Raw genomic sequence first — 12,812 nt, 5'->3', positions numbered from 1 at the left:
TTGCCTGCAGAGCAAAGGTTTTTGGTCCCAGGAGGTAACTGAGGTTGCTTGCAACTTCCAGCAGCACCAGCAGCACCATCAGATGAACAGGGTCGGGGCTACTAACAGCGGTTAATCCACGGGGCTGTGGGGCTGTCGGAAACAGATCAGCTCTGCAATCTGAAGCTGGGAGATGGGGCGACAAAGATGCTCGTTTAGAACTAGAAAGCTGGAGATTGCTTGCAACTTGGCTGCTGAGACTGCCCAGATATGATAAAGATAGCCCTCGGAGGTTTGGGGGGGGGGGCGTAGACAGGCCGCCCCTCCTTGGCACGGGTTGAAAACCAGACGAGGTCTGCAGTCTGAAGCCGGGTGATGGGGCCACGCCTGGACAGGCTTTGGGTGGAGCTGAGAAGGGCCCTCTTTGGCACAGGGGATGCCCGGACAGGCTTTGGGTGGGGCAGAGCAGGCAGACCTTTTGGAATGTAGCCCAAGTGGAAGGAGCTGCAGGATTAGGAAGTTGTTCAAATGGTCAGCAACATTGTTGACTTTTTTTGCCCCATCAGGCATTGAGGAAGTTCGCAGCTGGAAAACAGGCTTTTTTGGCCTCATCGGGGCACCTAGGCCAAAGGCAGCTGCAGGAAACTCTGGTCTTCTTCTTCTGCAACATCACATTTGCCTGCAAAGTTACCTAAGTTTGTCCCCAGGAGGCAACTGAGGTTGTCAAAGCAGCAGCAACAGCAAAAGAATAGGGTCCAACTGCAAGGTGCTACTAACGGCGGTCAATCAGGGTGGCCGCTGGGCTTCTCGAGTGGAAGATCAGCAGTTCTAATCCATGCAACGGGGTGACCTGAGCTCTTGTCCCTTGTTCCTGCTTCTGCCTCCCTACTGAGTTAAACTGCTACTGAGCACTAGGCTTGTTGATTGTGAGGTGTCAGTCCAGCAGTTTGAATCCGTGAGCTCCCGTGGCTTGTCCCAGATTCGGCCAACCTACTCAGGCAGTAGCCCGAGTGGACTTTGGAGCGCCATGTTGGCATGGGATGGCCAGACAGGCATTGGGTGGGGCAGAGCCCAGCCCTCTTGGCACAGAGATACCCGGATAGGCTGGGGGGGGCAGAGGAAAAGGAAGAGGCAGAGGCAAAAGGAAGGAAGCAAAAGGAAAGAAGACTCCATCACTATATCGCCTGGCTTCAGATTGCAGAGCTGATGTGGTTTAACACATGCCAGGCAGGGGTTTTGCAAAACTTAGCCTGCCAGGACTACATAACCCAGCAGGCAGTCAGGGAGGCAGAAGTGGAACAAACTTAGCCTGCTGGGGCTACGTAACCCAGAAGTCAGTCAGGGAGGCAGAAGGTGGAACAAACCTAGCCCGCTGGGACTACATAACCCAGCAGGCAGTCAGGGACGTAGAAGGTGGAACAAACTTGGAAATCGCAGCAGGCAGGAGTTCTACAAAAATTGGTCCCCTGGGCCGACGTGACCCGGCAGGCAGGACGGACAGTTGAAACTTGGCCCAAGGAGGCGACGGGGATCGGTAGCTGGACTTCTGACTGGGGCAGCTTCACAGGCTGGCAGGCAAGTAGGCAGATCTTTTTTTTTTCAGGAAGACTGGAGAGTGGGCAGGCAGGTGGGCACAGGCAGGCAGGTGGTGTTTTAAGGGAGAGACTGTCATTGGAATTCTACCTCTTTGCGTTCAGTGAGGGGAAGCCCAACAGGGGAAGGTTCACCTTGATGAATGACAGTCTCTCCACAGTAACAGGATCCAAACATGAGTGGCGTGGTCGGAGTATGTCTCCGAGATGGGAAAACACGTGCTCGCTCTGGACGCTGGTGGGGGGTGGCGGAAAGGAGGTCCATGGCCGCATTGGACAACTCCGGCCATATGACTAGTTTCGTAGTCCAATAATGGAGGGGATCTGACTGGTGGGGCTGAGGGGACTCAGCCAGATATTCCCGCACCATTATCTCTGCCAAATCCTTCTCAGCTGGCTGTCCTGATTGGCCAGAGCTTCGAATTGGTGCCAGCAAGCTCAGAGAGGCCCCCAAAAGGGGTAACGAATATAGACAAATACGAACGAATTGACAAATAAAACCGAGGAAATATTCATCAAGCCATATTCGTCCTGATTTAAAATTTTTACAAATACGGATTGACAAATATATGACAAATCGGCTGTATTTGTCAGAATAAACTGATCCGTTTTTATATTCATCCCCGTCTCTAATTGTATACTATTTAATACTTTTGCTATTCAAAATGCTTTGTTTCTATGAAAAGTTTCATCAGCATATTTATTGAAAAACTTATATCCCACTTATTGTCCCTTCCCACCCCCACCCCACCCCCCAAAAATCTTAGTGGGTAATAACAGTAAAGTATTCATAAAATAAAATCCACAAGATGCAGTAAGGAACAGAAAGTGTTAACATAGAAAGAAACAATAGGAATAACTACATCTCAGGAAGCAAAATGAAACAACAGAGGAAGGGAACATGTCTGGCAGGTCAAACAGAGGGATTGCCATATTTTATTTCTTGAAGACAGTGCACAACCCTACTTACAGTGCTCTAGGAAACATACTCGCCAAGTAGTTATGTGTGAATGAGCACTTGAGCAGGGAGGCAAAGCCTTGAAAAACATAAAACTTCCAAAACATACATTTGTGTAGCTGGAGATTTATAAAGACTTTAGGATAATGCAATAGGTGATTCTGGGTCCTCTTGTGCACAAAATGATATTATTACAAGTGTATTGTGGTCCAGCCTTTCAGTGAGCTCAAAAATAATAAAAGTTATTTTAGAATGGCAGATAAGTATTAATGAAACCCCTTATGAACTGGGATTTGTAAGAAAGGTTTGCCAAACTAGGTGTTTTTCTAGCTTTGACTTGTGTACCAACTACAGCTATTATCTGATGAAAAGGAGAAGCTTGCCAATGTCATTTTCCCCCTTGTTTCTTCTGGATTAGACTAATACAACAGTCTCAAAGTGGGAACATAGGGACGCCTGGTGACCAAACATAGAGATTCATGTTAGTGTGTTGGCATCATTGTTGAACTTCATACTATCTGTCTCCTGCTTCTCTTTTGTGTGTCTCCTATTTCTCTTTTGTCTTTTGTGTGTATATTCTCTGGGCTGGAGGTGGGCAAGAGATTTTGCCAAAAATAATTCTGAAGATGATTATGTAAATGCTGTCACAGGCATAGATAAAGTCAGGCTGGAGTGCCGCCAAAAGAACACAAGGTGGGTTGGCCCTGATTGGTAGGCCAACATGGAAAATATTTTTTTTTCCCTAATTTGTGTGCATAGCCCAAAGCTATTGATTTGACAGGTGGAATAAATGGAAACTTCTGTTATAGTGGAAATATGCATTGAATTCATCCCTGCATAGAAAGAAGGGTATTTTGGGAGATGAGGACAGGGCAAATGATGATCAGGATACCAAATATTTGCGGTTTTTTGTTTTTGTTTTTTGTAAAATCTGCTATATCAAATCTGATTAATGTGTGCGGAGAACTTTGAGAGAATGGTGTGAATTTTTATTTTTGCCAAGATTCCAGGACAGGAAAGTCATCAAAGGATCTTTGATCAGCTTTATGTTGCTTAAGCATCAGAACAATATATATACTGTATGCCTAGTGGCAGTAGAAGAGGTTTTGTATATAGACTGAATACTCCATTCTATCTTTGGGAACTTGAATCCAGAAGATAAATGAGTAGACACAGCCAGTCTCCTGTCCTACCCCACTGAGTTTATGACTGACATTGGAATGTCTGGAATGTAAGAATAGTTAATACTGAGAGCTGCCATGCCTATTATTCTTTTCCAGCTCTTGTCATTTAGACTAGAAGTTCTCAGGCATAAAGGGAATGAGTTCCTGTACACAGTACCTCTAATCTGAAACTATATTGTCTGTGCAAATAAAGGCTCCAATTAGCTATTGCAGTTAGTAGATCTGTTCTCCCCAAATTTTTCCAATTCTTAAAAATCTGTTAGAGTTATTACTAATCAGCATTCTTGTGTAATACTGGATTTCATGCAAACTGAGTGTTGTAGATGCTGCTTCCTTTTGCCGGTCCTGAACCTACTCGATATAAAGTCTTACTATTGTTACTTCTGCATTGGCAAGCTTCCATCCAAATTCTTCCATTGTGTTTTGTGCAGGATTGCCCTTGTGTATTGTTTCAGAGCTGTAGCTGATATAGAATTCCTCTCTTGGGAATTCCTTCTCCTTCTGCAGTTCTCCAAAATCTGACCTAGATGGTTTGGGAACTGTCTGGACCAGTCTATATGTGTGGGAGGTTGCAGGGGGAGGTGATGAACTGAAAGTCCTGTTGCACATGTGGACTCCATTTGCATTTTATTGGATATAATCAATGTGTATAATTGCAATGTCCTCTGTGTGTGTGTGTTTCACTATGCTTTGCTGTTCTTAAAATTGTAAAATAAGTAATTATTACTATTATTTTTTAAATATTATACTGTATATGACTTCTGTAAAGTGGGAGACAATAGATTCCTATCCTGACAATTGGTATTTGGAATACAGCAGGATGGATTTGATTTAAATCACAATTTAAGTCATGATTTAAATTTAAAAATCAGATATTTTTTTGATTATTTGAATTTTTTAAATCCCGGAATTTTTTATTTATATCATGATTTAAATCATGATTTGGTTTAAAAAAAATATTGATTTTTATCTACCCTGGAATACAGATTGTTTTACACTTGTTTCGTTTATAGTCCTATTTGCTGCTATTATATGATGCCATATTCATTTAAATTGATGTGATGTATAGTTACAATTAATATTTTATTAAAAATATTTTTTTCTAGGATAGTTTAAACTCCTTAGTTCTTGATCTGGATTATCCAGCACTGAGGAAGAACAAGAACATTGACAACTTCTTAAATAGATGTAAGTTTTTATTGTCTGCAGCACCTGCCCATTGATATTGTTGATTATTTTTTATTACTTGTTTGAATGGATGTAACCTTCATTTATTTAAAAAATGGTTACCGGTCATATTTGTAATTTTTCAAGAGTATTTAAATAATTTAGTAATAATCCAAACATGAGGTTTTATATGCAATAGTAGCGATCAACTGAAGTCTAATGGATTATTTATTGATTGTAGGATATAATACTTGGAATATTGCATATGAAGCAAGATTCTACAGTTTGATAATGAATCAAAATGCTAACCATATATTTTTCAGTGTAAGCATTACAGTATTTTATTTAGAGTTCCACTCCTCAAATTGAAACACCTTTGCTGATTCAGTGGATGAGGAAAAGTCTGGGAAATAATGACCTTCTAAAGAAACGCCACCATGTAGAGTTTATTTTTGTTTTCCTAGTTTATTTTAATAGGTAATGTTCAGTCTTAATATTCTCTTCCCCCATTGTGATTTAGTCTTATTTCATGGTCTTCTGTGGTCCAGATCTGGTGGTAAACTTCTATATCCAGTAGTGTACTTCCAGCACCAGCGGAATCAAGATTTTCTCTTTCACTTCCTTCCACTGGAGCAGGTTTTTAGAAAGAATAATGGCCTGTAGAAGGGAAGAGGAATTGCTGATTCTGTCAGAAGCAGGAGGATCCAGCAGAAATACACAGTTATACCCTGTCTTTTGCAAACCGTGACAGAAATATTAAAACAAAAGGATTACATGTCCTTTGGACTGTAGTCCTGGCGCTTTAATTTACCAGTTTAGTATTTTGGCTACAGTCTCAGTGTAACCAAAACTGCACCTTACAGATAACACATTGATTAACATATATTTAAGACTTTTTTAGTGGCCTGTGCTTCTAATTTTAGCCTGCAGTTTCTGTAATAGTGGATAAAATGTACAGTTTTTGTGGAAATGTTACTTGTTTTGAAATCATGACTAACAAATGACTTTTTCTTCATGGATTATAATGACTTCCCTTAAAATTGTACAGATGAAAAAGTAGTGGAAAAAATCCGTGCTCTTCAAATGAAAGCAGATGATTATGATGTCGTTAAAGTGATTGGAAGAGGAGCATTTGGTGAAGTACAGCTGGTAAGAATTTGTAGTCACCTATACTTTTTAAATACTTTTTTAAAATAAGTACAGATACAGTTTTTCTTAAATGTCTTTGGCAACAATTGGCTCAAGCTTTCTTTTGAATGCAGAATTTAGAAGCAGTTTTATTCAGTATCATTTGGCATATAATATGTAGCCTAGTTTTGTGCACAGACCCTGGCTTTTATTGGTCTCAGTTCTCATTTTTCTAGACTTTCGGTGGTCAAATGACTGAACTTTTTTTATCCTACTTCATCAACGCTTGCATGAAGCCAAACTCCTAGCTGACTTGATGAGGGAGCCCAATAGCAAAAAGATTAGATGTGTTTAATTATAAAATGAATAAAATGTTATGTAGTTCTGAGAAGGGGAGACGTTCATTTTGATCTTTTCTATGATACCTGCACATTGTCCATAAGTATCCCCACATAGAGTAAGGATTTTTTTTCTCCTTAAAATCCTTGCAATTCTAATATATGGGTTTTTTATGTTATCTCGTGATTGAAATGTTACTGTGCTTTTAATGAGGTACCCAATGTGGTCCAGTAGATAGAGTATATAAACTGGTGCTCAAAGAGACTAGGGTTCAGCTTCCTGCTTGATCATGGAAACTTACTAGGGTATGGAACTGGTAAAAACACTTCTTAAACATCTCACTTACCTTGAAAGCCCTATTAGAGTAGCTATGAATTTGGTTCCACCTTGTCAGTATGTAACAACATTGTTTTTAATTTGTTTTGAGTTTAATTTAATTGTTCTGGTAATGTAAGTGGTGTCTTTTAAGCTACTTTGGGATTTTTGTAATAAAATTATATAGTGTACAAATTCATAAATATTTCTTAAAAGGGAAAAATTGCTTAATCAATCAGAAACACCTTTTATACAAAATATATTTTCCTGTCATAAAAACGCATAGACAGCAAAAATACAGAAAACTGTACTAGAGTTGAACATATAAAAGTGTTAGGGAAGCAGCATTGGCCATAAAGTAAAATCCAAACTTCATTTTCTGATCAGTGGTGTGGGGGTAAATTTGGAAGTACTGTACAGTCAGCATAGCAGACTCCCACTCTGGAGAATCAGAAATCCTGGGTCTGTCCATATCAAGAAATGAGCATGTCTTTTGTATGAAGTAAACCATGCAGCGCCACAGGTGGCGTGCATACCCTTTCCTCACCCTCTAGGCCACTGGCCCACTCACATTTTATCGTATGCCACTGGAGTCCTTCTTCTCTCCTAGTGCCCCTGCCTCCTCTGTCAGCTGACCACTCCTTGGCTGTGTGAGGAAAATCCCCGTCCTGCTTCCTTGTCAAAGTGGTCAGCTGCCAGAGGAGGTGGGGACAGGCAGCCTGAGTTCCTGCCCAAATTGGAGTGCCACTGGAGAAGAAGGAACCTGGCATGATGAAATGTGAGTGGGCCAACCTGCCCGGGAGGTGGGGAGAGGGCATACATGGCATCAGTGGTGCTGCACGGTTTACTTCATATGAAGGGGTCCAAATTAATTTGGATCCATCTCTGTGAAGTTAATGGTTCTTGACTGTAAATTCAAGCTGAATCCACCCTCAAAAATGTTGTATCACAATGTGCAACAATATTTCTGTCCCAGATGTGTAAGGGTTACAGCTAAGCTCAAAAGGGAGCAGGGAGGATTGGGATAGCAGATGGTGTCGTAGTCTCTGCTATTTAGAAACTCCTGAATCCATAACACCGCTATTTGGGATGGTGCAGTAGTTTTTTAGTCTAACTAAAAATACACTGAATTCTCTCTGCCAGCTTTTGAGATAAAAAATGATCTGTTTGTCATGCATGGAGGTCACCAAAAATAGATAGGGAAGAGAAGGGTCAGTGTTAAAGCAATTAGTCTGCATGCTGGTTTAAGACATAATGGGGAAGAACTTGTAGATACTGAAGTACAGCTATCCAGGTATTAAATCTATGGGAACAAGAAAGGCCGTACAAAGCTATAAGCTTTGAATTTCCATTTTTAACGTGTCAGTGAACCAGATGGAGGCCAAGTGCTGAATTAATTCTTGGAATAGCAACGTCATGTGAAATTCCCGCACATACCCCCCCAAACAAGATTGCCCAGTAATTTGTCAGAGGAAGGGTTGCTGGAAGTAAAAGATTGTATGGGTAGAGGGAGGGGAAAAGTTTATGGAACACAGTTCATTTCCTTATTTGTCTAGTCTGTTTCACCTTAGCTTCTCATGTTTCTTCTTCCAAATAAAAGTATTTGAATGGGCATGCATGGTGGACACTTCTTCAATTATACAATCTTCCTTTCTCTCCTGCTGATAAAAAAGCAAGGTCCTTATGTCTGCATTAAAATTGCGCAGGACTTCAATTTCGATATTGTGTGACCAGTCAGAACAACATCCTGTAAGCCATTTCTGTTAGGCGGGGTCAGTCCAAACAAAATGTGACTTGTTTTGAAAGTGTTTCTGAATCAGGACCGTATTTGGCAAAGTAATGCATTATGGGCTTGCTCTGTTGAATAGCTCAGTGGTTTAGGTATTTCGCTGTGGAACCAGATGTTGGGAGTTCGGTTCCTCCTCGGTGCCTCCTTGACAGGATCTGGACTCTATGATCCACAGGGTCCCTTCCAGCTCTATCATTCTAAGATTGTGCCAGATTTAGAGAAGTTTGGGCAAGTACTTTTAAAGATTTAATTTCTGATTTCAAAAACCATTCCTACTATCTCCCCTGTTTACACATTTTGCTACCATTTTCTTGGCTGCTTGTACAGTGGGGTCTCTACTTAAGAACGTCCCTACTTAAGAACAATCCAACTTAAGAACAGCTCCATTTGCTAAATTTTGCTTCTACTTGAGAACAGAAATCCAAGATAAGAACAGGAAAAAAAACCTTTCCTGCTCTTTTTTTAACCTTAGGTCATCTTAGGTTAAAAAAAATTCTCCCCCTAGTGGTAGAGTACGTATTAACCAGCTTTGCATTAGTTCCTATGGGAACTAATGCTTCAATGTACGAACGCACCTCTACATAACAAAAAAACAGCCAGAACGGATTAATTGGTTTTCAGTCCATTCTTATGGGAAATTTTGCTTCAACTTAAGAATGTTTCAACTTAAGAACACCATTCCAAAACGGATTAAGTTCTTAAGTAGAGGTTCCACTGTAGTTTCTATGGACGGAAAAGAGCAGATACGGATTAAATGGTTTTCAATGCATTCCTATGGGAAATGCAGATTCAACATAAGAACTTTTCAACTTGAGAACCACCTTCCAATACGGATTAAGTTCTTAAGTAGAGACCCAACTGTAGTGAGTTTGATAGTTATTTTTCAAATGCTAAACACTGCTTCCTTAAAAGAAAATGATTCTTTTTATAAACTTTTCTTAATTTGAATTTGATCCATCTTGTCGTTTAGAAAATACGGGACCCGAAATATTATTATTTTATATAAGAAAAAAATTCATAAATTCTGGCTACGCATGGCCTCTGAAGTATTCTGTTGCCGTTTCCCAAACGTCTTAATGGTGCCTCAGGAAATGAATGAGTCTCATTGAAGTGAATGGGGCTTACTACTAGACAACATTGTGATGTGGAATGTCAGCCTTATCATAGGCATAAGTGTCTGAACAAATAAATATACACACCGTTCATAGGCTAAGGAGAGAGAGAGAGGAGGCAGAGACAGTGAGAGAGAAGCTACAGGGAGACAAAGAGTAAGAGAGGTGAGAGTATAAGGAGCCAGAGGAAGTGAAAAAGGGGAGTCACAGAAAGAATGAGTATTGAATATTTCCTGACCTTTATTTCTGCCAGTACATTATTGATTGAATGAGGACAACCAATGAGATCTTTGCTTTGGAGTAATTTTGCTTTTAAAGGACCAGGTGCAGTTTGAAATTATTTATTTTAGTTATTTATTTTATTTATATCCCGCCTATCTAATCAACCAAGATTACTCTAGGCGGCTTACAACAATAGTTGTAAGATCTAAAGTTGTCTTCTGAAAAGCCATCTGGACACCCAGTTTGACTGTTGTAGTGGAGGGAGGTGGTTCACAGTGACACATCCCCCCCACCTGCCCATTTCACTTAGGTATTTAATGTAACTTGCAGCTGGTACGTAAATGAGAGAAAATTCCTCCATTTCTGTTGTTGTTCCAACACAGAAGGACTGCTGGGTGGAGCTAAGCACTGTGGCACTGCAAAGTGTTAGGGGTATTATAGATTTCTGGGCGCTGTAATTCAAAAAATAAAAAAATACCCATCCCTAACTATTAGATGCTATTTCATCCTGCAAAATTGTGGTTTTCAGCCTCTGGTAGTCTGTACATTTTGGACCTGCACTCCCCAGATCCTTTCTATTAGCCATGTTGGCTCGGGCTTCTGGAAGATGAAAACATGTGAAAGACTAAATTTTGAGGACCGTCGTGTTAAGAGTCCTGCTCAGCAGAATTCAGTGGATTAATCATTTAAACCTTTGAAGTTAAATGTGTCAGTAAACTTAAAAGAGCCAAGCTCTTCATTAAGGTTCTAGGTACAATTGTTACTTGTTCTCCGAATCTGTGTCCAGAAACTCTCGTGGAGTGCGCGAGCCTCTTCTTGCTTAAGCTGTTTTAAAAGAGGCATTTGGTGGAGAATCCTTTCACAACAGTGGTAGATTTTTAATCTAGGGTTCTTCTTTTTCTATCTGAGGTTAGATATTTTGATGGCTATTTTGCCTTTGGATGTGGCAGCTCTAAACAGTGATGCAGTGCTGTATCTGAATAAGCCCTCAAGGCTCTTTAGCAAATACCTGCAAGCTTTTTTCTTTTCTGCACTATTTTTTACCTTTATTTTACTTTGGTCATCTCATTGATCTAAGAATTTCAAGCATCCACTTATAAATCCTTATTTCTGATGCATCTGTCTTTTTTCTTCTGGCTTGTGTCCACCATTCCATGTCATTTGGTGGAAGCAGGAGAACATAGCATTGCACAATCAACATTCTCCAAGCCATTTTTAAAGGTTTCTTTACATGTTTCATTTTATTTTTCACCAAAGCAGCTTTAGGCCTTCTCTGTTCTGACTTCCATTGTAAACAACGATATTACAGTTCATTCAACCAGATTTTAAGGAACTTACATTTCTTAGCACACTATGCAATATTATTTCAGATTTTAGTTGTATTCCTTAAATTTTTTGCTCTTTACTGGTAACCATGAACTTGTTTTTCTTAAAATTCTTTATTACACCATATTCATTACTTATTTCTCTGACTTTATTGAGTAACCTTTCAAGGCCCTACTAAGTCGTCAGCTACTATTACTGTAATACATGCATATCTTATGTGGTGGATAGCCTCTCCATTGCTATTTATACCATCAGCTGAATCAAATCTCTGAAGATTTTCTTGGTGTTACATTGAAAAAGGGTGTCAAAAATACACATCCTTGTCATACTTCTCTTTGTACGTCTACATTCCTTGCTATATAGTGGTCAGCTTTCACCGGTTTGTTGCCAGTACAGGTTGCCAGTTGAATCAAGGCCTTTGTTTACTTCATCAGTTTTCTCTTTGGGACTTAGTCATAAATTTTCTCATAGTCCGTAAAGCTAACATAGGTATCCATATTGATGTCACAACCTGTCTACCAATGTACAGTTAGGCAGATTAATGCTTTCCTGGTTCCAAATCATCCTCCGAGTCTAAATGGTATTTTTCCTATCCTTTCTTCCCATGTCTGAAAAATTCTGCTATGTATTATATTTTTTTAAAAAAACTTAAGCACATAGCTCATTAAAATCACTGGTCTTCTGTCACTACAAGTTTTTGTATTTTCTTGTTGAGGAATGGAATAAAGGTCAATCTGTGCTAAATTTCAGGAATGATTTCTGTGCTGTTTTGATTGAAAAGATTTACTAAAACATCTAAGTTGTCCTTCTTGGTTGTTGTTGATACTTCTGCAAAAATATTCAGTCAGGAATGTTGCCATTTTTTTTTGTTAGCATATTGCATTTCAAATTTCTCTATTTTTGTTCTAGTGTCTACCTTTGGTAGATGCCTGAATATTTCAGTGAGTTAAATACAGTATCTGGCTTTGGAGCCAGTAGTTTGGAGTCTGATTTTCTACCGTGTCTTCTGAGAGAAGAACCATTTCTGTGTAGCCTTGGGAAGAAGAGAATGATAAACTACTTCAGAGTACTCTGTACATATAGAACCATGGAAAGGGTTGCCATAAGTCAGAATTAACTTGACAGCAAGTAGTTAATTAAAATATATCTTTGATACAATAAATTCTGCCTATTTGTTGTCTTCAAACCACCTCCCTCTTCAAGGCACTCTTCTACCATATGATTTTATCCTTGATGTCTAGTATCCAAGCAGTGTTACTATCCATTAGTAGTAGATATTGCCATTTTGAAAAATATGCCTATTAACCCACTAGTTGTGCACATTAAAAGAGTCACTGATCTTGTTAAATTTTTTGGTTTTTGTATATTCTGTATATTATTAATTTTTCTTTCCCTTCCCTATTTTTGTTTTAGATGTTCTTGCAAAATTCACTGTAGTTGATGTCATCTGTATTGTTCCACATCCTCTCTCTTCTGTTAGCTCCAATATTTCTCCTGTCATCTACATTTCATTATCGCTTCTATGTTTGATATTTTTGGTGGCCACATCTACTAATGCCACTGTGAGTTTAGAGCAAGTAGCATTCATGTATGAGCTGCTTCACTGTGTAGTGTTTTTAATGCCTTCGTGAACTCCTCCTTAACAACAGCCCATACAGTTCAATCACTTGGTGGTTTAATGTCTATGCTTTTTCTGTTTTG

General features: G+C 39.6%; 1 protein-coding gene across 1 annotated transcript in view; it reads left to right on the top strand.

Moving 5' to 3' along the window:
- Positions 1-12,812, top strand: part of ROCK2 (Rho associated coiled-coil containing protein kinase 2) — a 108,259-nt gene that overhangs the window by 34,562 nt on the left and 60,885 nt on the right. Inside the window, exons 2-3 of the mRNA XM_073001668.2 lie at positions 4,820-4,901; positions 5,929-6,029. Coding sequence (XP_072857769.2) covers positions 4,820-4,901; positions 5,929-6,029 — 183 coding nt within the window. The remainder of the gene's footprint in view (positions 1-4,819; positions 4,902-5,928; positions 6,030-12,812) is intronic.

The sequence above is a fragment of the Pogona vitticeps genome, chromosome 1, assembly GCF_051106095.1.
Source record: "Pogona vitticeps strain Pit_001003342236 chromosome 1, PviZW2.1, whole genome shotgun sequence".
Lineage (NCBI taxonomy): Eukaryota > Metazoa > Chordata > Lepidosauria > Squamata > Agamidae > Pogona > Pogona vitticeps.
This window is presented reverse-complemented; position numbering and strand designations above follow the sequence as displayed.